This window comes from Syngnathus leptorhynchus, chromosome 1 (assembly GCF_054491065.1).
Source record: "Syngnathus leptorhynchus isolate UIUO chromosome 1, UIUO_Slep, whole genome shotgun sequence".
NCBI classification, from domain to species: domain Eukaryota; kingdom Metazoa; phylum Chordata; class Actinopteri; order Syngnathiformes; family Syngnathidae; genus Syngnathus; species Syngnathus leptorhynchus.
In genome coordinates, this window is record NC_141195.1 from 18,689,495 (window position 1) to 18,717,004 (window position 27,510).

The following is a 27,510-nucleotide window of genomic DNA, read 5'->3' on the forward strand; positions in this document are numbered from 1 at the left end:
TACATTTTATATGGCTTTTACATCATTTTACTCGGGCTGCATCAAAACAACAAACATAAGATTTTGCTTTGAAACAGATTTGGGTTTCTTAATAATCATATTAAATTATAATATACTATAATAATAGCATATAACCTACAATAATTTCTGAATGCAATACGTTCAACTTTTGCTCTTATTCTAGGAAGGAGTGTAATCCTGAAAAATATATATCCATACTCATGTATTCATGCATCAGATTTGCAATATAATGATTTATTCCAATCCTGAGGTTTTGCTTAGGTGGGAAGTGTAATCGGTTTAGTGCGTTGGTTTTAGTTGTGCCAGTTCCCATGATATAAAATGTATAATGATAGTATGCTGCAAAACGCATTTAGTGACCCTAAGATATGGCTCATATTACTCACAAATACCAGCAAGAGAACACCCTGGTCTACTCATAAAGTGTCGAACTACTTTTAACCCATGTGGAGACCGATTGACATTGACATCGTGCGAAGAAAAATGCTTCGTTTTTCAGCCAATACTCGCCTCAGCGCCACAAATGTGAGGACATCGATAGATACCGGCCGGTGAAATGATAGGCACGCCCACCTTTAACCCCCTAAACCAATTAGATGACACACAGAAATGACTGACGTGGGTAAATAGGCCAATCATTGGCCGCCTTGCTGTGGACGCGTGCCAAAGTGTAATGTTTATGTACGGTGACAACCAATGGGAGTGAAGCACAGGGGGCGTGGCATTCTTTTGGAGGAAAGAGGCAAAACAATCTTTTTTATCCTCCGGACCGGGCGGCTTTTTGGATATCCCGGCTAGCTGAACGCCCCATGTAGAGTAGACGTTGAAGGACGATATCAATAATACCCAGAAAGTCACGACAATCCCGATAAATGAATCCTACTCGAGAATTTTGCACTACGATCTATAGAAAGCGAGTTTTCTTTCTTTAGTCTCCACTTGGTCGCTCTGAAAATGGATTCGAGATCGATTTTGGACAAGCCGGTGGTTGGGACGCGGCTCGCTGGTGCGGACTTCGGCTACCGGACGACCCGATCGGTGCTCCACGACACCCGGCTGGAGAAAAGCGGCGGGTTGCGGGCGGGGACGACCGCAAACGGGACCGTCCTCTTCAAATGTGTGCGAGGCGGCCTGGCGGCGAAGGATAACGTCTCTGCTGAAGGGAATGGACGAAGATTGCACGACGGGGAAAAAGTAAGTGTGGAGAACTGCACCACTGTCAAATGAGTAGCATGTTTTTTTTTGTTGTTGTTTTTTTTTTGGGGGGGGGGGTCAGGCCCATCTTATCGTGGTGCGCACTAGAGTGACAAGTTTGACGCTTTTACGCGCACGTTTCCAACGTCCGACTTCGGCGCACATGCCATTACATGCTCCGATTAGGCCTCAATCCAGTTTGAAAGTATTATTTGGATCGATCTCGTGTGTTTGCAAAGTTCACCGGAAAGAGGGGGCCGAAATGATGCCCCTCCCCCCTCTTCCATACTTTAGGGTGGAGCTTTGCAAAAGGCCTAAAAAACTCCAAAGTTGGCCCTTCGCAGAAATGCTCACCGCAAGACTATTGTGCGTGCAGCATGTTGGTTCCTTCTAGTTATTGCTCAAAGTTTTCAATGTTAACCCCTAATGTTGCTTTGAATTTCATCACTCGGGCACCCTATATGTGCATGCTGTTTAAATGATGTCACACTAGTTATGACTATAGTGGTCGGTACAGTAGTCTGATAATATCCTCAAACTACCAAAATACAAAATGTGATATTGACGAAAAAATAAAAACCAAAATGAATTATAATAAAGCATTTAATTTGTGAATTAAAGCAAAGTCAGCCATAAGTAATTCACAGCATGGTGAAAAAGCGGTTTGCAATCTGCCTCACAGGTTGAGGGTTCAAATCCAGGCTCCAGCCCTCTCTCTGTTCTTTTTTGCACGTACGAGCCTTCCATGCTCAAGTGGGGTTCCTCAGCTTCCCCCACATATATTCCACAAACATGCATGTTAGATTCATTGAAGACTAAGTTGTCTTTAGGTGTGAATGCAACTGTAAACAATTGTCTACATGTGGCCCGTTGTTTGGCTGGCATTTAGTCCCAGGAGTACCCAGGCTGTCATCCCAAATCAGCTGGAAAAGGCTCCTGCAACTCAGAACCTAAAAGCAGTATGGAAGGTGGATGGATGAAATACGTAGTTTTAAATGAGCTTTCTTTCAATAAACTTTCTTTGAAATAGCACAATCAGCTCACTAGACTATGAATTCATTTGTTTTTATCCATCTCAGACGGCGGCCCTTTGCCACCTGCTGTCAACTGAAAATGACATCACAGTTGTCATCATGTCACAACCAATCGGGGCTCAGTTTCAGAAAACTGGTCAGGTGTGATTGGTTGTGACCTGTGGGAACTAGGATGTCATTTTTATTTGACAGCAAGTGGCAAAATGTCCGTCCCAAGACACGGATAAAAATGGATGATTTTTGCTGCTCAACTCGTTTCCACAAACGTAATTTTAATCAGAATGCCGTGTTTGGACTAGTGGGGACACATATAACACATTTCTTGCAAGAAGGTTTTCGGGTTGATTTTCCCTTTAAGGCCATCTGGGGAATATCATAAACAAGATGTGGCCTGCTAATGAAACGAGTTTGACTGACACTTCTGACCCATCCTTAAAGTTTTTACTTCAATTTATAAGGATAGCAAATATCATGAAATGAGAGTTTACCTTCTGAAAATCGGTGTCCCTCGAACTTATAACGTCAAACGTTAGCCTGATTTTAATCTCCCAATTTTCCAGACTGGCCTGGGCGAACACAGAGACATTGGTTGCACTGCAAGCCTGAAGAGGACCAGTCCTACTCACTGCCCAGTTACAAATGGGCAAACGCCGGGCAGCTTCATGTCCTTGGACATCACAACCCAAGAGAGACAGGTGGAGATGGCTATCAGCTTCAGGCCAACACCAGGACAGAATGTACCAGAGATGGAGAGACAACCGCTCCCTTCTTCTCATATCCCTGTCCCCAGGAACAGGTAAGACAGCACGTTCATGACTTGCTTTTGTTTAGTGTTGTTGGGGCATCCCATTCATGCAACATATTACATGACTTTTTGTTCAACTGATGAATATTCATCTCAGATAATTATGTTGTGCTACATTAAAAAGTAACCTTTAGTGCAAATGCAAGTCATGCGTATGTACAAGTGATTGTCAACATCACTTGTGATACCAACAGTTCGGGAAGAAAATGTGAGGTGACAGGTATTCAGAACATTTTGCCCGTCATGTCAAGAGTGTGCATATTGGCTTGTGTGCATAAACTGAAACAAAATATTTAGAATGGTAACTTTTTATTGACTGACACTATTCCACTGGCAAAATCAGATAGTGCCAGTTATTTTGAAGTACTTTTTCAACGACCTGGTTTGCCAGGATTGCAGTTATGCCTAGCAGGTAGCACACTTGTTTTCAGGATATTCAGCAAGAAATGATCAAAATAATCATGATTGCTGCTAGCTCACTGTGTTGTTATATCTTAACTTTGGCCGCTGTAGTCTGATACTCCACACTATCCATTTCTCACTGTCTCCTCTCAAATAAAATGTTCCCTAGAAGTGTGAGGTATGTACATGTTAATATGCGGGAGAGGGTAGACGGTATAAATGTGGTCCATGAGATAGATTTGGATTCCCTCGAGCAATCGTGATAAAACTTGCAGATGACATAATCATTTCTAGAGGAGATGCTGCCTGCTTGTACTGTTTTTGTTTTTAAAAAAAAAAAAAAAAAACAGATGCATCAGTGTTGAAAAGTAACTCATCCTCACCGGAATTTTTTTCCTTGAGGGGGTTCCTGGGGTGGACAAGTATATCTCAGCCAGTGATCACCCCCCCAATTTCTTTTCCACAAACCCCAGAATTCTTCCGAAAACACTGATAAACATTATTTTATGTTCTCTACAGGGTATGGTGAAGTGTGGGGAAATAAATTCAGGAAAAATGGAAAATTCCCAAAAGTCAAATATCTGGCCTGGTACCTTCTGGGGGTCCAATCATAATCATATTTCAGGGGTGGGGTGTTAATTTTAGTTTTGAGATATGCACAATAAATGTCCCCAAAATTACATTATGTCTTTGTTTGAGTTGTTGATGTTTTGAAAATAAATATAGCTCTACTAAGGGACTATAAAACCAATTCAGAAAGGTTTCCATGATTATTTGAACACCGTCAGGGGAAAGCGCTTCAATTTATACAGTGATATGAAATTTAGGCCATAAATTGTGTTTTTATTGTGTTGGTCGCATGCCAAGAAGTAAATACAGGAGATCCTCGTTTACATCCATGATTGTTGTTTGTCGCTCCAACTTGTTTGTTCAGGGTTTATCTTTGTTGTTTTGAGTTGAGTGGAGCTGAGCTAGTACTGTGCAATGGAAAAGCGGCAGTAGTGCTAGCTGAACAAGAGGTAAGTGTTTCTTATTGATGTCAGGGAAAAGAGTGAAAATGCCAGTTCTGGTAAAACTGCTGATATTGCATTTCCTTATAAACCTGGCGTTTCTCGACATTAAGCCCACTTACCACCGCTAACCCCCTCAAAGGATGTCGGCTGAGCCGCTCATTTTTGCTTGCTTGATCACAATAATATCAGCCACTTTGCACTTTGGATTTAGAAGATTAAGAAAATTTAGACTCATTAATCTAGCTGTGTGACAAAGCTAACAATAACAAGGATTTTGATATACGTACAGTGTATCCTCGGGTTCTGAATGGCTATTTGTTGAGTGTTTTCATCTATTTATGCATTGCGCTATATCTATTCAGTTAAGTATCATTTTACTCTTATTGCCTCAGTTTGAAACATTTCAGATTACAAACAGGCTCACAGAACAAATAAAGTTTGTAAGACGAGGTTTCACTCACTTAGCCTCCAGTTGCAGCCGCCATTATAGTGGTTTTTCCACCAATAGTGGGGCATGGGGGTCAGCTGAACAGGTTTGCGATTGAAAATGGCACTGTTTTAAAACACACAAGACGTCATCGAGCCAATACTTGAGAAACCCACTGGGTTAGATGTTGCTGTTAAATCGGTGAATTAGTGAACAATTTAGGAAAGTTTATTGATTGGACCTTTCTGGCCCGTGCAGAATTCTTGCTTTCCAACGCATCGGGCTTGGCCTGGCCTGTTGACCTTCTCTATTGACAACGCATGCTCACTTCATTTGTCAGGCAAGAAAATGAGCCTTGACGTAAGGGTGTGTGTTCCGTTTTAGGTTTCACAAAGCCTGGTTTCTTGTGGTTGTTGTTTCACCTCATTTTTCTGGCCCAAGCATTTGTATGCGGGGCATTCTTTATTTTTACCCGGGGCGAAACTTCCATGCGCTCACAGTTTTGCACAAAACAAGCAGCAAGCACCCTCGGGGACAAGCCGTGTGCACTGATAAAGTGATTATGTAACCGTAAAAAGCACTGGGAGAGGCTGGAAGCTGGGCCTAAGCACGCCTTCCTTTTGCACTATGACGAGTTACTGGCTGTCTTTCTGTAAAACTGTTTATTCATTAACAGGAAAACTCATGGCCTCCAGTAACAGATGGCTGACTGTGTTGAGCGTGGGCAAGGTTGTTAATAATAAGGTTGAATGTTGTTTTTTTTTTTTTTTTTACATGATTATAAAATGTAACGGCTGCCATCAAAGCAGATTGGAATTTCCAACTTTGATATTGGACGTGGTCCACGTGGTTGATCCTTCTGTCTTCATCCCAAGAACATCATGTGCCTCTTCGCTCGTATGATGCGCGTCTCAGGGCCGCTTGGCAGGTCTTGACATGTTTTTTTTTAAGTCTGCTTCTCCGTGCATGTGTGTCAATTCTCGCCCCTCAATCCTGATTGGTTGTCATCAGATTTAAATCGTTGGGTGAGCTTCGTACTCGTCCCACAGTAGTGGCTAAACAAGCATGTCACAGCTGCTCAATGTGGTTACAAGAAATAACGGTGTGGTCATAATAGCGGCGCTGACGCTTTGGTTTCTCAATTGCCCTGTATGATGAACCCGACCCTCGGCTCCCTTTGTCTTTTGTCTTGGCGCCGTGACCACAGAAGCACCTTTTGGAAGCTGTGATGCATTAGCAGTTGTGACGTTACAACCCTTGAAGCAACGAATAGTTTAACGCAAATGCCGGATCAGCACATACTATAAGACAATGTAACATTACAAGCAGCATTGACTAATATTAGTGAAGTATTGATGAGTTGAGAGGAGTTGAGTCAGTCATATACTGCCCCTGGTGGCCAAGTCGTGTACACACAAGGAGGAGTCACAATTCATTTATTATCATGCTGCACAAAGTTTAGATCTTTATAGTTTATTGAATTTTGTTATTGCTACATGTTTTACAAAGTAAATGAATAGTAGTGATAGACAGACTTTAGTAAATAAATGGCATTTCCATTTATTTTAATTGGGAAATATGTTTTGAGGTGCAGTGTTTTCTTGTGAGCGTGGTTACGGGCGCAATTGAAGTTACACTGTGTTTCAAAATACTGCTGCGGATTGTTTTCTGATCATTGTGTCCAATTTGTATATGTGCTATACTGGGTGTGACTCATTCCACATTCATTCCTGCTGTTTGGATCATGTAAACAATGCATTTATTTATTTGGATTAACTTGTAATGCGACCATTGTGTTGAAGGATTAGAGTTGTTTAAAGACACTTAAGTGTGAAAGCTGTGGTTCACCTTCGCCGAGCCTCTCTTGTTCCTGCCGAACAGTTTCCCTAAGCTTCGTGTCTTCACAAAGTTCATATCTTGTCGTGTCAGTTTGCAAATGCTACAATGTAGGTCACTGTTCCTTGAACATGCCAAGGCAGAGATCTTGCTGCAAAAGGAGGCGGAACCAACAATTGTCATTTGTTGTCAATCATGCCCATGACTTCCAACACTATAGGATCGAGTCTATGTGCATTAAGGCTAGAACTAGCGATGAATCTGTCGATTAATCAGTGAATTGGACTATTTCTATCCCATGATTAAAAACAGTACATTATTTCAAATATCTGATCCACTTTCAGATCGAACCGTTTCATTTTCAAAATGAGTGTCATTGAATGGTTTCATTTACTACGTATCGAAAACCAAAACCAAAATAGTCTTTTGTGGGGAGATGCACACCCTTAATAAAAAAAACAAACAAAAAAAAACTATTTAATGCACTGAATAAGCATGTATTCCAAATGACTTCATTTCAGACATATTTCTGTGTTCATTTGTGTACATGATTTAATAAAAAACCGGCATCGCAAAAGCTGATGAAAATGAAGAGACAATAAATAAATAAAAAAAAACACTAAACTTCCACTCATAACAGACGTACATTCAAGCAAATGAATGGATGAGATAATTAGTCTAACTGGTTGGTCTTGCTGAGCCAACTCCACGTACAGTGTTGACTTGAGAGTGACCTTATTTTCTGTATCAGAGCTGTCTTTTTCTGTTAGCTTGTTTTGCTTTGGCCTGTGATACAAGCGCTGTAGCCACCACCGTGCGTATGCACATAACAGTGAAAGCGAAAATATACACATTTGCATTTTTCCCTGCAATTCCCCAAGATTTTGCATTGAATTTGAGCACAAACACAGTTATACAAATGAGAGAAGACTGTTTCACTCCCATCGTGTCCCTGAGTCTTCCCCCATTCCGTCTCTCTCTCTCTCTCTCTCTCTCTCTCTCTCTCTCTCTCTCTCTCTCTCTCTCTCTCTCTCTCTCTCTCTCTCTCTCTCTCTCTCTCTCGCACCATAATGCACAGTCTGTTATACTTGTCAATACTCATCAGTGTGGGATCCGGCACGGTGATTAAAAAAAAAAAAAAAAAAAAAAAAGCACAGTTTTCTGGGGCAGAGAGCGGGCAGTTTGTTTTGAATTTAAAGGCTTTTTTTGTCTTATCTGTCTTTACCCAGGTACACGTTGTTCACTGACGTGAATAGAAAGCGCTGACTTGGCGCAAAATCGCTACACAGTCACTGCGATAGGCATCTCCGGCTTGAGAATAATGACAGTACAAGACTTAGACCAGGAAGAATCACCATGAGGGTTTTGAGCCAGGCTGGCAGGCTCGAGCTTGACAAGCTTCAACGAACCCCTCCCCAACCTGTTCTTCTTTTGACAACCCCGCTGCTACAGCACGTCTCCCAAAGGAGATATTACCGCCTGTTGCTTAAGGTCAGAGGAACAGCTACCTTCCCCCCACACTTGCCTGGGATGTCTCGGCCACACCCATCAACATGCACACAGCGGCCTATAATAGTTGCTTCCTTTTATATATTTGACTGAGTTTTGTATTTTTCTAGTTTAGTTCAAATTGTATCTTCAGTATAAATGTTGGCGTGAATTTCCTCTGTCTGTTGTACAGACTACAAGGGGTTAAAGCTTGCATTGACACAGCCATAGGGTGAAAGGTCATCGTTAATGAGTGGAGTCATGCGTTGGGAGGGTTGAACGGGTAAGCAAGTAGGGCATGTCCAGCTGGTCACCCTAAGCTTGTGTCACGTGTTGCACCGGCAAATCATAACTATCCAGGGCAAGCATTAATCAATTAACGGCTTGTTACTTATTACAGCTCATAATAATAACTACTCACTTTTTAAGTTAATCGTCAACTATTTAGAGAATCAATTGTTTACAGTCATGTTTAATTTAGAATTAGCTAAATTATTTCAGACTCTCAGCAGTATATATTCTGTGATTCCTGTAGTCTTCCATGAGAGCAGACTGATTAGGAATAAGATCAAGATTACACTGGTCAACAAATCTTTACAAAATTTATAATCTGAATTTTAAAATTTTAATCATAAATAATAATAATAATGTAAGTCAAACTTTTTGGGAAACAGTCAGCAGTATTTATTTCTGACATCTTACAGGTAGGGCTGGGCAATTATGGAAAAATGAATAATCCTGATTATTTTTGAATGATATTGAACTCACTATTATTGAAAAATATGATTCCTTTATTCTAAAACTCTACATGGACATTTAAAACCCAAATCCTGCCAAAATGTTGGGTTTTAAAAGGTTTATTGGCTACATGCAAACATAGTCAGTCGTATCAAGCCGTGACTTTGTTGTCTGTTGTACGAATGGCAACAAGTACTAGATGCAAAGGTTTATTGAACCTTCTGCTAGCTAATGGCAGTGCATTCAATTGTTCTGCCTTTGACTATGCATTGCTGGCACAATGGATGTGCAAGAACATATTAGAACATAATTAATCAATTCGGTGACATCGGTTTATTTTTCAAGATGATCTCTCACGGTATACCCAAGTGCAATGGCAATGGTTGGGAATGGCTAGTTTTGAGTCATTCGTTATTCTAATGAGGGCGTCCTGCCGATGGGCAATGCAATAGTGTAGTGCGACGATGAGTTGTTTATCATCTGCTGCTACACTGCGTGGGGGGAGAAATCAATTTGATACGCGTCAAGCAGAGTAGGAGGTGAGGAGGAATGTTTTCTGCAAACAGTGTGCTGCACAGGCACAATTCTAACACAATATGCATTGATTACACATCATGCTAAATATGTCATCACAGAGTGAGTTGGTCTTTATGGGCCTGTGGGACAGGCAAAAAAAAAAAAAGCATCCAGAGGGAAGGAAACTGGCTCACCCACAATTATGTAAGATCACTTTTGCCTCAGCAGTGTCGGTCTACATACCATCCAGAATTTGTTTTTTGGCCCATATTACTGCTGACCACAGACTTTGGGCTTCTCCTAATCTCAAAATAACTATTGTTGTGCTCCTGTCTTTCTTCTTTTATATAATAAGACATTGTACAGTTGAAACAAATAAAATGTAATGATTCTAAAAAGATTTTCTAATAGATCCTCCTAAATGTACAAGATGCCTTTTTGTCTGGGTTGTGGCTTGATGAAAACCTTTCCTGCCCACCCCCCAAAAAATATATTTTGTTTTCTTTGTCAAGAATTAATTATAGAGGCAAAGATGCAAAAAAACAACAGCATTTATAAAATTGTTTTACTGTGCGGTTGTGGCAACGTGGGGAAATATCCAACATAGCTAAAATGCAACATTACCTTGTTAGTCAAATTAAATTTTTTTTATTTGATTCCTTTGTGGGTTTACAAACACTGTGGAAGCTCATTGGTAGAAAAGACAGCACAACGGTGCTTTGAGTCATCATTCAGCAGCAGCTTGCCGAGAACACTCCTCTCCTCACCCCACAAGCTATTCCATCCGAGAATTTGCGACGTAACGCTGACTCAGGTTTGGCTCACGTATATTTACACTACTGTCATGAGCACCGCTTTGCACATGTGGATGCTATAGACACTACATAGTGTGACTTGTGTACGCTACATTTGTGCTGTATGACTCATCTGTCGGGAATGACAGACATTTGTGAGGTGGAATTTGTTTCTGGCTTTACAACCACCGTGTTTCGTTTTAACCCATGAGGATGTGCCCTGCGGTCGAGTCATTTCCAACACTTTGGAAAGACAAGCCGCACTCAGTCATGCAAAATTGTGTTCGTAGTATTGAAAGTCTGTTGGATGTCAACTAAGTTCAAAGACTGTAAGCAGCCTATGATGAGACAAGTATAAAGTAAGCACAATGCCGTTGCACAAAGCATTGACTATGCCAGACCGAGCGTTACTCACTGCCCGAAAAACCCCAGCGCCACTTGTAGCGCTTCCAAGGACTTTTCACAATGCGGTAATTGTCCGTCTATTGTAGCCACCTCCACCCACACTTGATTTTAGGCCAAAAATGCAAATATTCACATTTTCATTGTTTTTCTTTGTTGTCAGTAGAGCCAGGCACCATGGGAGCACACAAGTTCGGTCTGATGCAATACCTTCTAGAAAGCTGTTCATAAAACAATTAAAAGCTGATGGATTTTTGAAATATTTTTTTTATTAATTTATTTGTTTATTTATTTGTGTATTATTCAACACCCAAATCTGTAGTAGTAGTTATTGGTATATAGTCCTTAATTCTACCATTTTAGGCTTCCATGGTATTGTCTGCCGGACCTAATTTTATGTTTGTTCAAACTTTATTTCTGATGTCAGTCATAACAATAGCAGGAGTTTTAGTAAGAGTTCTACGAAATAAAATCAATTATGGTTTCAATAAAATTAATAACATCCACACTGACTGCTGTTGGCATCTGGATCAAAAATGCAAATGAGAATTTGGTCTCAGTTGTCTTAACTGGATTAAGAACGTTTAAAGAAAAAACAGTCTTGTTTTAGAGGAAGCCAGCGTACCTGGAGAAACCCCATGAAAACAACATTTTCTCACGCTTTAATGTCACAACAAGAACCCGAGTGATGGCCAAAGATTTCATCCCTCCCTAAATGTTATGTGGGGGAAATGGAGTCATCACATGACTATGCCCTTCTTTTTCTGATCTTTGTGTTTGGCTTTCCTCACATTCTGTTCACTAAAAAAAGAATCCTCTCCCTCCTCTTTGTCTGTCTGGTTGGCTTTCTGCAGACTTGGCTATATAGGACTATAAGCAGAGTTGAGTGGCTTTGGAGCAGCTCTGGTTCGCATTCACAAAGCTCAGGAAAGGCCTGCTCTGGCTTGGGATTGCAAAAGGGCAAATCTCAAGCACAGAGTGGGAGTGGGAAGAATGAAAAGCAAAAGAAGTGCTGCAGAGTATAAAGCACTGTGTTTGGGGCTCTATGCCATTTTAGCTCTTAAAAAATGGCAGCGAGCTTGTTTTATGATTCACTTTGGTTCCTATCTGTCTCTTTTGGCCTGTGAAATTCATAGCGAAGTTGTGAAATATCTTCCCCTGCATGCGCCTATTCAGAAGGCTTTTTTTAATGACACGATCTTCCGGTTCAGCTCCATTTGCTTGCCCTTAAATGTACAGGCACAATCTCAGTCTTGCCGATAGTGCTTAGATTTGTGATGACGCACCGTAAAATATGAATTTGCTAAAGTTGGTTAACTTGTTTGCCTCATTATATTGACTCTTGACGCAAATGCTGTGACTTATATTTTTTTAGAAACATCCCAATTTAGGGGTGAGGGAGCGCTATTGCAAGCTAACCCATCCAACGTTTGGTGCGATTCTGCGGGACAGTTTTATTTTTTAGGCCATATTTGCACTGGGTGGGAGAGGGTTGCACAATACGCCTAAATCTCGATTTTGCATGGACTTTGGGGAATTACGTTAAACCCAAACGCGTGTTGTATAGAGTCTTGTTTTTTTTTTTTTTTTTAGAAAGGCATGTTTTTAGGCAGCCGAAGGTGTCCTTTGTTCCGTTAATTTAGGCCAGGCATGTTGTTGGGCAGCCGAAGGGGTCCGTTTTCCGTTCGTCACCGTGAATGTTCCCTCCCGCATCGAAGTCTGTTGACATTTTATTAAAAGAGTAGCAGTACGCAGATTACAATTTAATTAAATAATTCTAATTGTTTTTCTGGTATCACATATTTCATCCCATAACTACTGAGCTGTCAAATTGCACACAACAGTAAAAGTATCGCTGTACCTTTATTTATATCAGTACAGCGTGCAACCTGAACTGAGTCAGCATCTTCTCACAGAAATTCTGAGCATGTCTGACAACTCTGCCTGTGCATATGTAATCAAATAGTTCATCACAGAAAGTTCAGATGTGGGGACACCCCAAAGAGGAAATCTCTTTCCATTATTGCACTTCGACAAAGCAGCCAGTTGTTTGTGCTCTACCCCAAGGCACAGATTGCTTTTGAGGATCAAGAGTGAACCAAAGAGTGGGCTTTTATCCTTGGACTGAATAGTCATTACACTCGATGGCCTGCATTAAAGAGACACAGCCCTCTGCCTGCAACAGCCTCTTCCTCTCCAGGGGGCTCGCAGCCCTCTGACTTACATAAGGCCTAGTGTGTGTGGACTGCACAACAATGAAGGACTTATAAGTATGCACACGAATGGCACGCATATGCCGATGCTCACCAAAGGGCGATATGAAAAATACAAAAAAAAAAGTAGTATCTCTAGAAAGAGAAAGAAGTCATAGCACCAGTCGTGAACTGGGTGCTGCACATGGCGGAATGGAGAGGAGGGAAGGGCCGGCCAGCGTGGTCTACTTACTGCTTGTTATTAGCACACGTACAAATACGCAGCAAGAAAGGGAGAGGCAAGACGACGCAGGAAATTACGTAATTCAGTGGCATTGAAGCAGTGAGATGGGAACTGAGAGAAGTGTGCTATTAATAGGAGGCTATGTATGTGGTGCAGGGCGGGCATGTGTCAGCCATCAACGCTGCTCAGTTGTCACTACATTACCTCATTTTTACCCGCCGGACTTCATGGTACCGGTGGTCAAAACAAGTTTATTCAAATCCTTATCTGAGCGCGCCTTAGATGATGACACACTGACTGGCTTACGTGCACACAATCAAATAGCCAAACGGGCACCTTTTAGAAGTTTTTACCATTGTTAGCAAAAGGGAAATGCGTCATCCAATAAATGTAAACGGCGGTTGTGGTTCTGCAACTCATATCGCTCAGTCGTCCTTCAGATTCTACTTTGTTCCACCGCTCACCATACTTGAATGTTGTTGATGACACACGTACTGTAGTAAGAAGATACATAAATGACTGGAAACATTACGATCTATTTTTGGTGTGCGTATCACAAGCGCCATGTGTTGTATTTGTTTGTGTACAGCAACATGTAAAACGATCCCTTTGTACACAGCCCATGAAAGGTGAGCGATAAACTAATATGCATGGCAAATTGACAGTGTAAATATAACAAAACACCTCAGAATATCAACATTTTCATGGTCTGGCTATGAATGTTTGTCACATCTTTGCCTAAATTCAAAGTGAAGTGGTCTTAAACTACCATACAATGAGCCATCAATCTGGCAGAAGCCAGGGATTTCTGCAAGGCTGGTAACATGAGCAGAGGTGTGGTTGTTAAATATAGAGCAAAGAGCCTGTCTTTTCCCCAACAACAGCAAAAGCGCTCAGTACTGCCAGACGGCTGTGGTGGGAGCTTACAAAACACGGCAATACTGTAGCATCACTTAGTACAGTATCTCCCTGAGGAGAGTTGGCGTGCGCATCATGTTCTCTGCCAAGAGCCTTAGAGCAACAGAAACTTGTGAAAATGTAGGGCCCGAGCAGTATGGATGTAGTAGTGAGGATTTTGCGGTTGGGTACAAAACATTCAGATAACTGATTACATAATCAGATAATACATTTAAAAATGTTGAGTTAATGATTTTTTTAATCCTTAGAGCAACATAAATGTGAAAAACAATTACAATTATTTTGCCCTTCAGTATTTGTAGAGAGAGGAAATAGGGCTGCAACGAACAATCATTTGATTGATACATTAATCAATGAATCAAAATCATGAATTGTTTATTTGGTATTAATTCGTCATTAAGATAACAACTAAACAACAGCTAAGTTCTAGTCATTGTTCTCCAAAGTAAAAGCAGATATTTGCAAATTATTTTGACTAAACACAACAGATAAATCTGCCTGCTTTTAAGCACTCAATTCTTTAAATATGAGGTAACTAATATGATAATTAATTTGTTGTCACTTCCACGATTTATTTGGACAGCTCTGACACAGAATCAACCACAGTGCAACCTTGCAGTGAGTGTGTCTATCTCATGAGAGGATGAGCAAGCTTATATTTTTGACCGGGTTATGTCTTTATTTAGCATCCAAACAGGCCATCAACAACTTTGTGTGCACTGGGTGTCTGCGAGTAAATTTAGAGCTGAGAGTGTTTATACAGGGATCCAGCATTTATGACCGGTATCACACATGATGAAATGACAACATGAAAGTCACCACCCCGCCCCATATTTGCTGCTCGTAAACCTCCTGTGGTTTGCTGTGCTGTGGCGAAGCTGTCAATGCTATGATACAAATTTTTTTTTTTTTGAGGCAAACACCCTCTTAATTAAGTAGTGTGCTGGTGTGTGTGTTTTCCTCCACAAAATTGACATCAGCGATTGCTCCATCAATAAGAATTTGGTCTGACAATTGCTTGTCGACCAACCATCCAACAATCCTACACAATTTGTCCTTCCCGGCTTCAATTCAAACGAGTCTTTGAGAAACAACACAAAGTCCTGATCTACATTTTGAAGGGTGGGAAAGTGCAGTGTTACATTCCAGAGTCAAGATGTCAACATGTTCCCTGTGACAAACACAAGAAGCGAAAAAAATATATGGGCATATAATCAAACGGCTGTCCTCAATTGGCCGTATTTAGTACAGAAAACAAGGCCATGCACAGAAACAGGACGCGACTAATCTTGTTATCTCTTTATCTCACATCCAGACCGGGTTGCCTCTGTCAAGAGTGAATGGTTAGCTCACGTACGTTAGCCTCCTCTCCTTTGAGTCTCACTTGGCTTTTTTTGGTTGTTTAGTTGTTTGTCTCTTATGTACACATTCTCAATCCCACTTCGTCTCATTTTGACATCTCACCAACAGGGACCCTTTTAAAAGTTTCAGAAACTTTTAAAAGAGACACAAACTCAAGTCTCATCGGCGGCCGCACGTTGGGTCCTGTGCACTTCCAGCTTGCTCAATTTACGGCGTATGTGCTTGTCCTCTTGTTTGTGGAGCTCGTAGTGAAGTTTTTGTGTGTTTGCACAGAGACCTGTAGTGAATCTGGGCCAGGGCTTAGGGCTTGGCTGAGAGAATGCCTCAAACCAGTTTACTCTGGTTGCAGAGTGGAGAAGTCTGTGGGCGGGTCATGGATCCCTTAAAGCTGCACAACATGTGCAGATTCTGGCCAGTCACTGTGCTTCTGTGTGACGGACGTTTAAGTTCAAATGTGGACATTCAAGACGTGTATGCGTAGTGTAGCATGCGAACCACATGGTGGCTATTTTGAGAACCCGTTTCTACAACTCTCTTGACAAACTCACTTGTGTGTGTATGCGTGTTTGTGTGTGTGTGTGTGTGTGTTTTGAGGAATTCTAGGCCCAGCCTTAAATATATCTTCGCCCAGATTTTGCTTTCAAAGATAACAGGAAGTGAGTTGAAAAGTTTTACTGTGAGCAGACTTAGCACACATTTAATTTTAGGTGTGTAAAGTTTGTTTGCGCTCGTCCAAGTGGGCAGTGCAAATATGGCTCAAGCGCTGCTCATGCTTGTAACTGAGCTGGAAGACAGTAGTGGGTGGGTGGGGGCTTGTTTGTTTGCGTCTCTTTCTCTCCTAATATCATATCTGTCTGTCCTCGGGCTGTTGTTTGTTTGGAGCGTTGTGTCGCTCTCTGGTGACGGTCAGAGCTTCCTTAATCGAATAAGCAGGCGTATCAAGAAAGTTGGTACAGCACCTAAACCTTGTTGGCCTGTGTGTGTGTTTGCAGGAAGCCCTCAGGTCATGCTGATAAGGAAGTGATGGCCGCCGCCGTCCTGACATCGCTGTCCACGTCCCCGCTGGTGCTCTGCCCGTCCTCCACGCCGACAGGTACACCCTCCTCAGCTTTGGGAACGCACGCAGCCGAGTCTCCTCGCAAACCGAATACTGTGTCACGTGCCAAGGCAACTGTTCAGTCGCGACCTTATCACCGCACTTTGCTGTGCTTGCCATTGCCATGGCAACTTCACCAGACGGTCAAAGTCCTGGCGACTTTCTCAACCCCCCCCTCCCCTTTTTGCACAACTTACAAGAGGCTCTTTGCTCCGGATGAGCCAACATGGAGGTGAACTGACTAATTGATTTGAATGTTTTATTACATACATTCTGTTTGAAATTGACATTTGCACTTGTCAGAGTACACTTGGGTGTTGTTAAGCTTGATAAACAAAAGTCACAAGTGCAGCATTGTGTGCATGGGGTTGCAGGGAAGGGCAAACTGGCACGGCGACTGCATACTTTTAGTAATTGGGACACATAATACAATATGCAACACTTGGACTTACTGCAATTTATAAAGTTTATAAAAGAGTTGTAGCATCTAGCCCGTGGCCCTCGGGGGGGTCGAAACATACAATCTCCAAGTTTTCATGCACTGTTAAGAATAGAGTTTTGTTAAAATGAATACATGCTGTGGAAATCTTCTAAGACACTCACTTGTCTGTATTTTCCTCTATACATTTACGAGGTTGGCGGCTAACTGGACCCTCTTCCAGAGTAGTCCCCATTTTGCTTTGTAAGATGTGATGAGTCAGTTAAAGTTGTCAAGATTTCCAGATGGATGCGGAAATTTCTGTCATTTTAAAATGATTTCCAGTTCCACAATTTACTTTATAAAACGCACATGCATAAATCTCACTTTCATCCTCAAGTTGCACGTGGCAATAAAAAAAAACGGATTCAGAATGTTTCAACTGCCGACATTATTGTTAAGAAATGTCATTCTGCTCATATGATGGAACCAAGATAATAAATTATTAGCGCCAAAACTATGAGGAAAATTAATAATAGATGTTGTATAGCTAATTAGGCCATGAACATATTGGGCTGGCCTGGCTTGGAATCAAATTGGGGCAAGTGTGTTGACCTTGACACCCTCATAGTAGCGTATTATAAACTGCTCAAACCAATGTGTATCCTTTCAGCTGCAGTTCCAGAACCAGCAATTCGGGCTTGGAAGGAGGCACTGTCAGCCAGCTACAGCAGCTCCACCAGCGGCAACTGGAGCTGGGATGCCAGCGACCAATCGGTGCCCTCCACGCCATCCCCGCCTCTGTCCAACGACGCCAACAAGAACTTCCTGCTCCCGTCGCAAGGGGATGATGTCAACGAGGACGTCGCCGAAAGCACGCACTTCATGTTTGAGGACCCCATACCTCGCAAACGAAAGGTGGGCCGGCCGGCTGTATGTGGAGTTCATGTCCGATGGGAATTGTGTTTGGGCTTTGACTTCTGACAGCCAAGATAATGAACGACACACACACAAAAAAAGAAGAGCCAACGAAATAAGTCATCATCATGCGCTTTCAAACCCGTGACTGCACATGGCTGATGGATTCTGCGCTTTCACTTCTCCTTTGCTTAGTATTTTAGACTTTAACCGTAGAGAGAAAGGACACATGTGAAGTGCGTGCATAAACAACGGAGGGGATGCATATAAATGGGGATCGTCAGTGAAGAAGCAGACGAGAGCTGAGGCACAAACTAACAACAGCATGTGGTGAAATGAAACTCAATATTTCCTCTGGCAACGCAGTGTTGGAGGAGTGTACACAGACTGCGCAATATGTGGGAGTCGGCCACATTGGAGCACGACAGCAGTAAAGAGCGATGCACAAACCTCTGGATAAATGTTTCAAGGGAAATGCGTGTAGGCTGTGGAGAATGCAGAGGACGAGTATTTCCATATCGGCCGTGTAACCATTTTCTTCCTTTCTTGGCAGAAAGTTAAGAAGACTGTTAAACATGGCTGTCACCGGCCTTAGCGTAACCATGTTAATGTAAGAAAACCCCTGCGGGAATTAGTTGATTTGTGTTTGTTGGACTTCGGGGTTTTGCTGCCAAGTATTTATTGCTATGATTTAAATGTGACATTAGAAGCTCTCAAGCACCGGCGAGTAAATCGTTGGAGCCGTGTAAGGGTTAACTCTTGACACACAAACTGGCCTTGCCCCCCCTCCTTACCCGCCCTTCTCCAGAGGCTGTTGAAAGGTTCCCAGAGTACACACCCACTTTCTCCCATTAGCGCCAGGGCAGGTCCGTGCCTGCTCACGGGACAGCTGCCAGCCCCTCGTACTGTACGCAAAAGAGGAAATGAAGAGATAAAAAAATTACAACCGTCCCCCCTCTTCCTATGTCCGCACTGCGAGCCTTGCAATTTCACGGAGACTTGTATCAAAATGGGACTCATGCACTTTTGATGGATGAAAGGTTTTGGGACACACCTCTTATGCAGCAATTGCAGGTTGTTTTTGACAAAAATCGATTAATTTCTTGATTATTTTTTCAATTTATCAATGAATCAGATTTTTTTTTTTTAAATCCATCCCTTTAGTCAAAACCAGGACATTATTTTGAGTTGACGGTGCAGAAAATGCACAAAGAAATTGATTGTTAAATGGCCACAACTCATGAGTTACACAACATGTAGACTGATTAATGGGTTTGCTCGATAGCAGCCGGCCAACTCGATGCCCATGTCACTCACCATGCCAAGCCCCGCCTTTTAAAGCCATACAAACTCAAAGTCACAGATGCTACAGTCTAACGTGAGGATGACGCCCGCAAGTGGACAGAATTAATAACTCCACCTCTCATGTAAACTTTAATAATTCAGAATCATTTTTTATCAGATTGCTGTACTCGATAGACACAATGCCCTCTTGTAAAAATACGAGATGTCAATTCAAATACATTTGCTTCGGCACTTACGCTTTTCAAATAAACTGACGGAATGTGTAGTCGGAGTATTAAAGAGGATAATACTCCATGTGTCTGATCTCTTCATGCATAAGGTCTGTTTCAGCAACTGGCTGTTCAAACAGCCGTCTAATAGGCGAGACCCCCTGTTGGGCAGCGTTCAATACCCCTCAAAGTGCTTTCTGCTGAAGCTGCCAGTTAAAGGGTCCCCAGAGGAATCTGGCAGCGAGCGTCATGGATCATATCCTCTCATTGAAATCTCACCAGTGGCCTCCTAAGGAGGCAACACAAAGATTGCTGATGACGCAAATGAACAGCATGAAAAGGAGCCGTCTGAAACTTCTGACTTGCTTGTCTCTTTCAGAACTCCATGAAGGTGATGTTTAAGTGCCTGTGGAAGAACTGTGAAAAGGTCCTCAGCACTTCCTCAGGAATACAGCGGCACATCCGCACCGTCCACCTGGGGTGAGTTGGTCCTGTCCGCATGGTTTACATGTATAACCCTGCCAGAGGTGAATTTGTCCTTTGTCATCATCACACCATCCTTATTCAAAATATAATCATCTGTCCTCCTTATTTAAAAATATTAATGAATCATTATTTATTTTAAGGACTTCTGCAAAGCTCATCATGTCATGTGACTTCTGTTTTCGGTGACGGCCATGTGACTGGAGTGAGCAAAATTGTGGGTACGGCTAATGCTAATTTCGAGCAACCGAAGGAGAGGAAGAAACGTCACGTATGACCAATAATGTCATGTATGACCAATAACCATAAAATTGCAGACCGTCCAATCTCATCAGCAGAATGGAAGCATTTCGGTGACACGGTTAAGTGCCCAAGTCACCTTGATTATGTTAATGCACCCCCCGCAAAAGAACCCACTCAAAATACTAAATGGAAGAAAATACAAGCACAGTCTCTCTGATAGGTGAGATTAGGTGAAAATAAGATTGACTCAACATATTTCCTGTTTAGGTATAACGCTCTCTTTGAACTTCTTATATTTGTGATGTTTTGCGTTATTGCTTCTTTTGTGCAAGCAAAACGTAAGTTAGTACTCGGTGGCAAGTACAAGGAGCAGATGCCTCTTGTAAGCATTCTAGCCCACTCCTCTTTACAGAAACTCTCAAAATTCTTCAGGTTTCTTGGCTGCCACTCGGAAACTCAATGCTTCAAGTTCTTCCACGGCTTTTCTATTGGTTTGAGTTTTGGAGGCAGACCCAGCCCCACTCCACGACCTTAATATGCTCCCTCTTGAGAGACTTTTGTCCTTTATTATCCTGGAAGTATGCTTTGGGGCATTGCCATGTTTGAAATCCATTTACACTTGTATATGTCAGTATTCTTGCTGGGAAAATGAGATTTTCATTCATGGGTTCAATTCAGTGAAGCTGCTTCTGCACTATTTCTATAATGACAGGTCAAACCATAACTAAAGGGAATTGGGAAATGTAAGAGAATTCTTTAAGTCAGATTTGTGATAGTTTTTTTTTTGTCCTCCAAAAAAGGCATGTCGAGTTTCTGCCAAAAAGCTGAACTTTGATCTGACCACAGCACTTTCTCAGTCATTTCGATCCTCACGAACAAACTTAAGGAAGGCCTGAGTGTTTTCTCCCCCACTGTGCACGATGTACATGTAAAGTGCTAAATACCACTCCTACCAATAATATTAAGAAGAGCCCGGATTTATTTCTTATTTCGTGAAGTAGAGAAGCTGCTGTAGTGCTCACTGCTTTTTTTTTTTTTTTTTTGCACATTGCCTTCTCCTGCCACCTGCCGGCCGAAATAATCATAACACTGTAGGGCAATTGAATTTTATCACAAATTCTGCCTTTACAAAGACAGTAAAGTCAAGGTGAGGGGGTTCAATTATTGTGAGTCACTCAGATACTGTATACTGAAATCAAAGCACCTTGCACAATCACAATATTGTCAATACGGTCACCTTGCATAAGCTTCAATGGATAATTCCAACTGAAATTGATACATTTTAAAATTCAAGGCCACACAGAGTTATTTGAATGTTTGCAATGAGTTGTCATGGTTTCCTTTCAGGCGTAACAGCGACTCGGACTACAGTGACGGGGAGGAGGACTTCTACTACTCAGAGATTGAGGTCAACATGGACAGCCTGACGGAGGGCTTGTCCAGCCTCACGCCCACCTCGCCCACCACGGCCGGCCCCCCACCCATTTTCCCGTCACCGCTTGCCGACGTCCCGCACTCGGAGCACATCAACATGAACGGGATGCACAGCCACGCTCCGACACTGCTCAGCCAATCGGCTCCCTCGACCCTCTGTCACATCCGCACTGACCACGCCTACCAGGTAGGTGATGTCGCACACGCTCACACCTACCAAAACAATATTCTCACATTTGGTAAATGCTTTGCGCTCAGCCGAGGCGGTTTTAGAGACCAGCGTGGGAAACAAAGGTCATCCACTGCTCAACAGTGTGGGAGGCTTTACCAGAGTGATGAAGTGGAGAAAGTTTCGTCTAAATATCAACCAAAGTTCACACAAAGAACGGAGTCAAAGTTCTTTTCGATTTTACTTTATTATACTAATTATATTCCCTCAAGGGGGTGGCCAACTCACACTTGGCTGTATGTTTTCTTGATGCGTTATGAGAGATTTGGAGCGCATGAGCGATGCTGCACCACTTACATTACATACATTATTAGTATTGTGAAAATGTAATAAACATTATGTTAAATCGGTAAGTGTGCCCGGAAAGTGCTTGACTGTTTTCACTTTTTTTTTTAAAAAAAGGATCAAAGTCTCATAATGTTGTATTTTGTGAAATTGCCTGATGCATGGCTCGAGCTCTTCTGAGTCAAGTTGTACTTTTGTCTAGGGGCCCGCAGTGACCCACGTGCGTACAGTGAGTATCGGGGAAAAGCGGCAGCCGGCATCCGCCACAAATGGCACCGTTAACAAGAACCACGCTTTAATCATGCCCATGCCGAAATCAGCACCGGGAAACAGGTACATAACAATCTGCTCCTCTTTTTTGTTCACTACACTGCAATTTTTATTTTTATTTTTTGCTGTGTAGCAATTGTGTAAAAAAAAAAAAAGAATAATTCATGCTCATTTTGAAACTGTATAATTTATAACAAATTAATTTCACACTAATTAAGTTGTTAATTAGATAAAATTATTCATTGTAGTCATTGTTTATTTTATAAAAAACACCTCTGTTTATTTTAATTATGACTGATATTTTATTATTTTTATTTAACCAAATACCTCATCTCCAAACTGTTAATTTTTATATTTTATTACTAACAATCAATGAGAAAATATAATTACATTAATACGTATAGTTATCATACATTACTAGAAAAATATCAGCAAAAAGTATTATACTTTAAAAGCTCAGTGAGTCAGTTTAAAAACTATAAAATAAAAAGTGCGTTCATGTTTAAATGATCACTTTTGCAACATTGCCGTTGAGCTCTAACTAGAGTGGCTCTATCTGCCAGCAACCCACGTTGATGACCCCCGGTATGCTGAGCGTTTGGTTGTGTATGCGTGCGCTTAACGCTTTCACGTATGCTGTTACTCAAGGAAACCCCGTGGGGAGGCCAAAAAGTGCCGGAAGGTCTACGGCATGGAGAAGAAAGAGATGTGGTGCACGGCCTGTCGCTGGAAGAAGGCCTGTCAGAGATTCACCGACTAAGAGCCCACCCCACTTTTAGTCCCCCCCCCCCCCCCCCCTGTCACCGGCAAGACGAGCTCCGCTATTTGGCGCTGGAGCAGGCTTCTTCTTCTGCTTCTCAGTGCTGCCTCCTGCAGAGCAGCAGGAGGTTTGACTTTGCTCTCTACTCTTTCCAAAAAAAAACTGAGAAAAAGGAACTTTTCTGCTGGTTTTAATTTGTTTTTGTTTTTCCTTTAGACTGAGACTTTTCACTTGCTCACTGTTGATAAAAAAAAAAAAGGGGGGGGGGATGAGGGCAGGGTTTATGAAACTTTCATTTTAATTGGGAACGTTCAGATGCTATTTTTCACTTATTTTCCACTGAATGTGTAAAATGACAAATATTTTGGTATACTCAGTCGCTCATACTAGCAGCGTGATGTAAGCTATTGTCAGTGGACGCTCCATAGCACATCAGTGTCACTGCCGCGCCCTTGTTGAGTTCCAACCAAGTTCTATCACGCAGCCGTAATGGACGCCAACGTTCTGACTGTCCATTCACTCTTTCAGCTAGACATTAATCTTCACATTTTTGCAATGATGCACAAAACCCTCACGTCACGTGGTACAAAAATAAGAATGCCCCCGGTCTTTCAACTTTGCAAACAAATGCTCTAGAGATGTACAGAACATAAGAAACATACCCCCCTCCCCCTCCCCCCTCTTTAACCCAGAGATATGCACCTTGAAGAAACGACTCGACTTTTACGAGTATCACTGTAAGCCTGGGGGAGAGGAAAGTGTGTATCTTATAGAGAGTTTATTTTCAGCATGGACGTGCTGAAGCAACTAGCAGTTGCACCGTGCAATCAGCAGGATTACAACTCGTTGAATATTGTCTTTCTTGCTTTCATGTTGTCGTTGTCGGGAAGGCGATTCGGGCAGTCTTTGCTTTTCTTGACTTTTTTTTTTCACGTGACAGCTGATGTTTTGAGATTCTGAGAAGAGATTGTTTTTTTTTTGTCGTCGTATATTTTGCCCTTTCAAGCCCCCCCTTTTTCTAGCCACCGAAGGTAGTGGGCCCGCCATCACTTCCTGTCTGGAGGGCAGCCCTTTAATGCGGAGAGACTTGTGCATTAGCAAACCTAACTTCACTGGAACATTTGTTGTCATTTCAATCCTTCAAGTGATCCTCGCTAGGTTGTAAGATTTGCAATTCTAATGCAGTGTCTCAAAGCTTTTACTAGATTTGTAATAAGATGGAAGTATAGTCCTCTGTTCCCCCCCCCCCCCCCCCCAGATTAAACCTTGCTGATGGATCTTTCGATTAGTATAGTAAGGGCAATTGCTTTATTTAATCACAAATCTGTTTGAAATTCTTCTTGGAGGTCCAAGACATGCGAGAGAGCCGAGGAGAATAATAGCCAGTGACAATCAAGACATTTCTATTCAATAACAGGCAGCTTTGTGATTGGCTAAATAAAGCTGGATGGCTCTCGTAGGTGATTTTATTGATGAAAGTAGACTAAACCATTGCTAATCAATGTAGTATTTTTGTTAGGTGTCTTTTTCTTTAAGTTGGACTTGTTTTTCTAATTGTTGTATAATTCCTCTATTCAAAGACCCAAGAAGCGCTTGACGTATCTCCTCTTTAGCAAGTCATATAGTCGTTGTACTTTTATTCGACCGAGGATTCGTATTTGCAAGCCTTGTTGTCGATGCGGATTTGACCGCGATTTTGCGCAGCCCTCCAACTTTGTGGGAAAGTGACAAACACCTAGGCTGTCAAAGCAAATGTGGTGACCTTTGGTCTTTGTTGCCATGGAAACTTGACCTTTTCCTTTCTCGATGCTTGCCCAAGTGCATGCGTGGGATCTCGTCAATTCCCAGGTTTCTCCACCTGCTTTTTGTTTTTCCTCCAGTAAAGTGATAAGCTAACTCCCTCTCGTCCTGTGATTGGCCGACCTCGTAAAGGACAGAAACCTCACAAAGTGCCAACGATAAGAACATAAGAAAAAGGAAAGCTATACTGACCTGAAGCAAATTGCACTACATTGCACTGTGCTAAGGCAAGTGTTTTTTTCTATGTGGACATTTTCTACACGCGTGATTTCAAAGCGATTGTTCCGTTTTCCAAAAATAGTGTTTGAGGGCCAAGGCCCGATGAGAGAAACCAGGGCGTCAGGGATTGAGGTTGAAACACCTCCCATCAGCAGCATCTTCATCTTCTTGGTCCTCATCAAATGAAATGATCTGGCCCTCTTTTTCTTCTGTACTCGAGTTTGTCGTGTTTCCTCCAGTGCGGTACCGGCTTGTGAGTTCTGTGCTTGATTCTTGCGTTTCTGCACAATCTGCGGACTTTCATCTGCACTGTGATTGCGCTTCTCACTCGCTCCCATGAATCCCGCTGTGCGTCGTGTGCGTGAGCTCATACAGCTTTTCACCAAGATAGGCGAGCAACCCGGTCGATGACTTTCGAAAGCAGGCACTTTTACCGCTCCTGTGGGTTGACCAGGGGTGTCCAAATTTTTGCCGCCCAGGGAGCGAATACAAAGAAAGTAACATATGCCACTTTCTTATTCTTAATATTAATTCAAGAAATCTATCAATGAGAGAAGGAAAAGCCCAAATTTGCAATTGACTTTCATAATGAAGTTTGTATTTATTGACACAATATTGCGGCAAAGCACTTTTTTTTATTAGATAAAGATTTGATCTGATTGAATTATTCTTAGTTCAACATTGGCACTTGGCACCTGGCACCAGCAAGCCACCAGGTGGCGTCAAAGGCATATTTTTGTCAAAGACACGGTTTTGGCCTGAGCAAAAAAAAATAAAAAATACCCCAAAAATTAAGCAAGTTTGTGAAAGTTAAACCACACGTTTAAGTTAATTGCTGTGGGTCCTTGAGGTTAATTCGTTCCTTGTATTTTGGACACCCCTGATTGAAATCACCATTGGACTTCCACATATCCAGCTGAGCCATGCGGTATGGGCGTGTTTGTACCCCACATCCGCTTTGGGATTTTTGATTTGACTTTTCCAAGCTCCCAAGCAAGCACTTTTCCATCTCCTCCACCAGCACGTGTAGCTCAAGCGTGTAGAGTGCCTCCAGTCCACCTTTTTGTGTTGCACTAATCTGGCCAGTGACGATCAAGCCCGTTGCGGTGTCACCTTAACCGCGTTTAACCGAGGTCGCTTGGCCGCTTGTTGCTAATCATGATTCATTTCCGCATAAAAAGACGATGGGTGGGAGAAGCAGCGAATGTCGGTTGGCGTTAGCGGACAAGAGACAGATGGACTTGCAGCTTCAGGACTTTTTTTTTGTACATATGCAGCATAAAGCAAACCCTGAGGCTTTTTCATATATTATTTTGTTGTTGTTTCTCTTATATTAAAAGGAAACATTTTTTTCTACAGCACAGATGCTCCGAATAATTTTTTTTTTTTACATTGCTTTGAGAAGCTGTTGTGAACATACATTAAAGTAGAAGTCAAGTCAAAAATGTTCTTTGTGATAATATGTTTGACGTGGCAGAATTGCGACAGTGGGAAAACAATTAAGAGGATTGGATGTCAACATCTTTGTCTGGTGGAAAACGGGTTGGATTAGTCTTCTTGATTCGTATTCCACAAATGCAACAGTAACCAGAATACCATGTTAAAATTAGGGAAGGGGGCACATAGAATATACTATTGCAAAAGGAATATTTTTGACTTGACTTGGCTTTAAGATTCTATTGTAGCTTTGAGGACAAGGGGGGAAGACAACCTGTTGAATGTAAAACTTACAAAAATAAAAGTTGTTTTGGTTGTATCTGCCGTGTAGTGTGTACTGCCTCTCGTTATGATTTTGGCATCCAAATGTTTCACCGTCGCTGTGGCGTCTTTTGCCGCACTGCTTCGTCATATGGAATGGCAGCAACCGTGCAGTATTGCTCCTCCTAAAGTACCCGTTGACAAGCGGTAACTTCTGCTCACTCGCTCTGCTTTTTGTTTTTGTGGCGTCAAGTTGTTTGCGAGGCAGGAAAACCAAGAGGGAGTCGTATTCCTGCCTTGCACATTCCATCATATGGAAGCTTTTAGTCTCTTCCACAGAAGTTGTTTGGAAAGCCTTCATACCATCTCTTTGATACCCATCTTAAGATCTTGGTCCTCATGAATTTGCACACTAGTTGAACAACTACTAAATCGCACTAGTAGAAACGACTGTCTTACTGGTAAAGTTTTATTCTCTACTGCCTTCCTATGGAAAGATGTTTGAGCATTTATTAACTTTCGGTTCAGATACTAGTACGGTATTTGTCCTCACCAGTAAAAGAACAACTTAGGGCACATTAGCAGAGCAAAGACTTGCTCTTACCATGCATGTAATTTCCGTGTTTGGTCTACTAGTTTGACATTAATGTCCATGTACTTGTACACTCTTTGTTGTCGCTAGTAAGACCACGACATAGTAGTAGTGAGGAGAAACTTGCACTAGCCTTCTACTATGGACACAAAATTCTATTAGTCA

General features: G+C 42.0%; 1 protein-coding gene across 1 annotated transcript; it reads left to right on the top strand.

Annotated features, from left to right (window-relative positions):
- The first annotated feature begins 746 nt into the window (after positions 1–746).
- Positions 747–26,811, top strand: slc2a4rg (SLC2A4 regulator). The gene is made up of 8 exons (XM_085911345.1): positions 747–1,215; positions 2,810–3,045; positions 16,379–16,479; positions 17,574–17,818; positions 19,712–19,812; positions 21,406–21,679; positions 22,209–22,339; positions 22,925–26,811. The coding sequence occupies exons 1-8, from the start codon at positions 976–978 to the stop codon at positions 23,034–23,036; spliced, it is 1,440 nt and encodes a 479-aa protein (XP_085767471.1). The 5' UTR covers positions 747–975; the 3' UTR covers positions 23,037–26,811.
- The last annotated feature ends 699 nt before the right edge of the window (positions 26,812–27,510 follow it).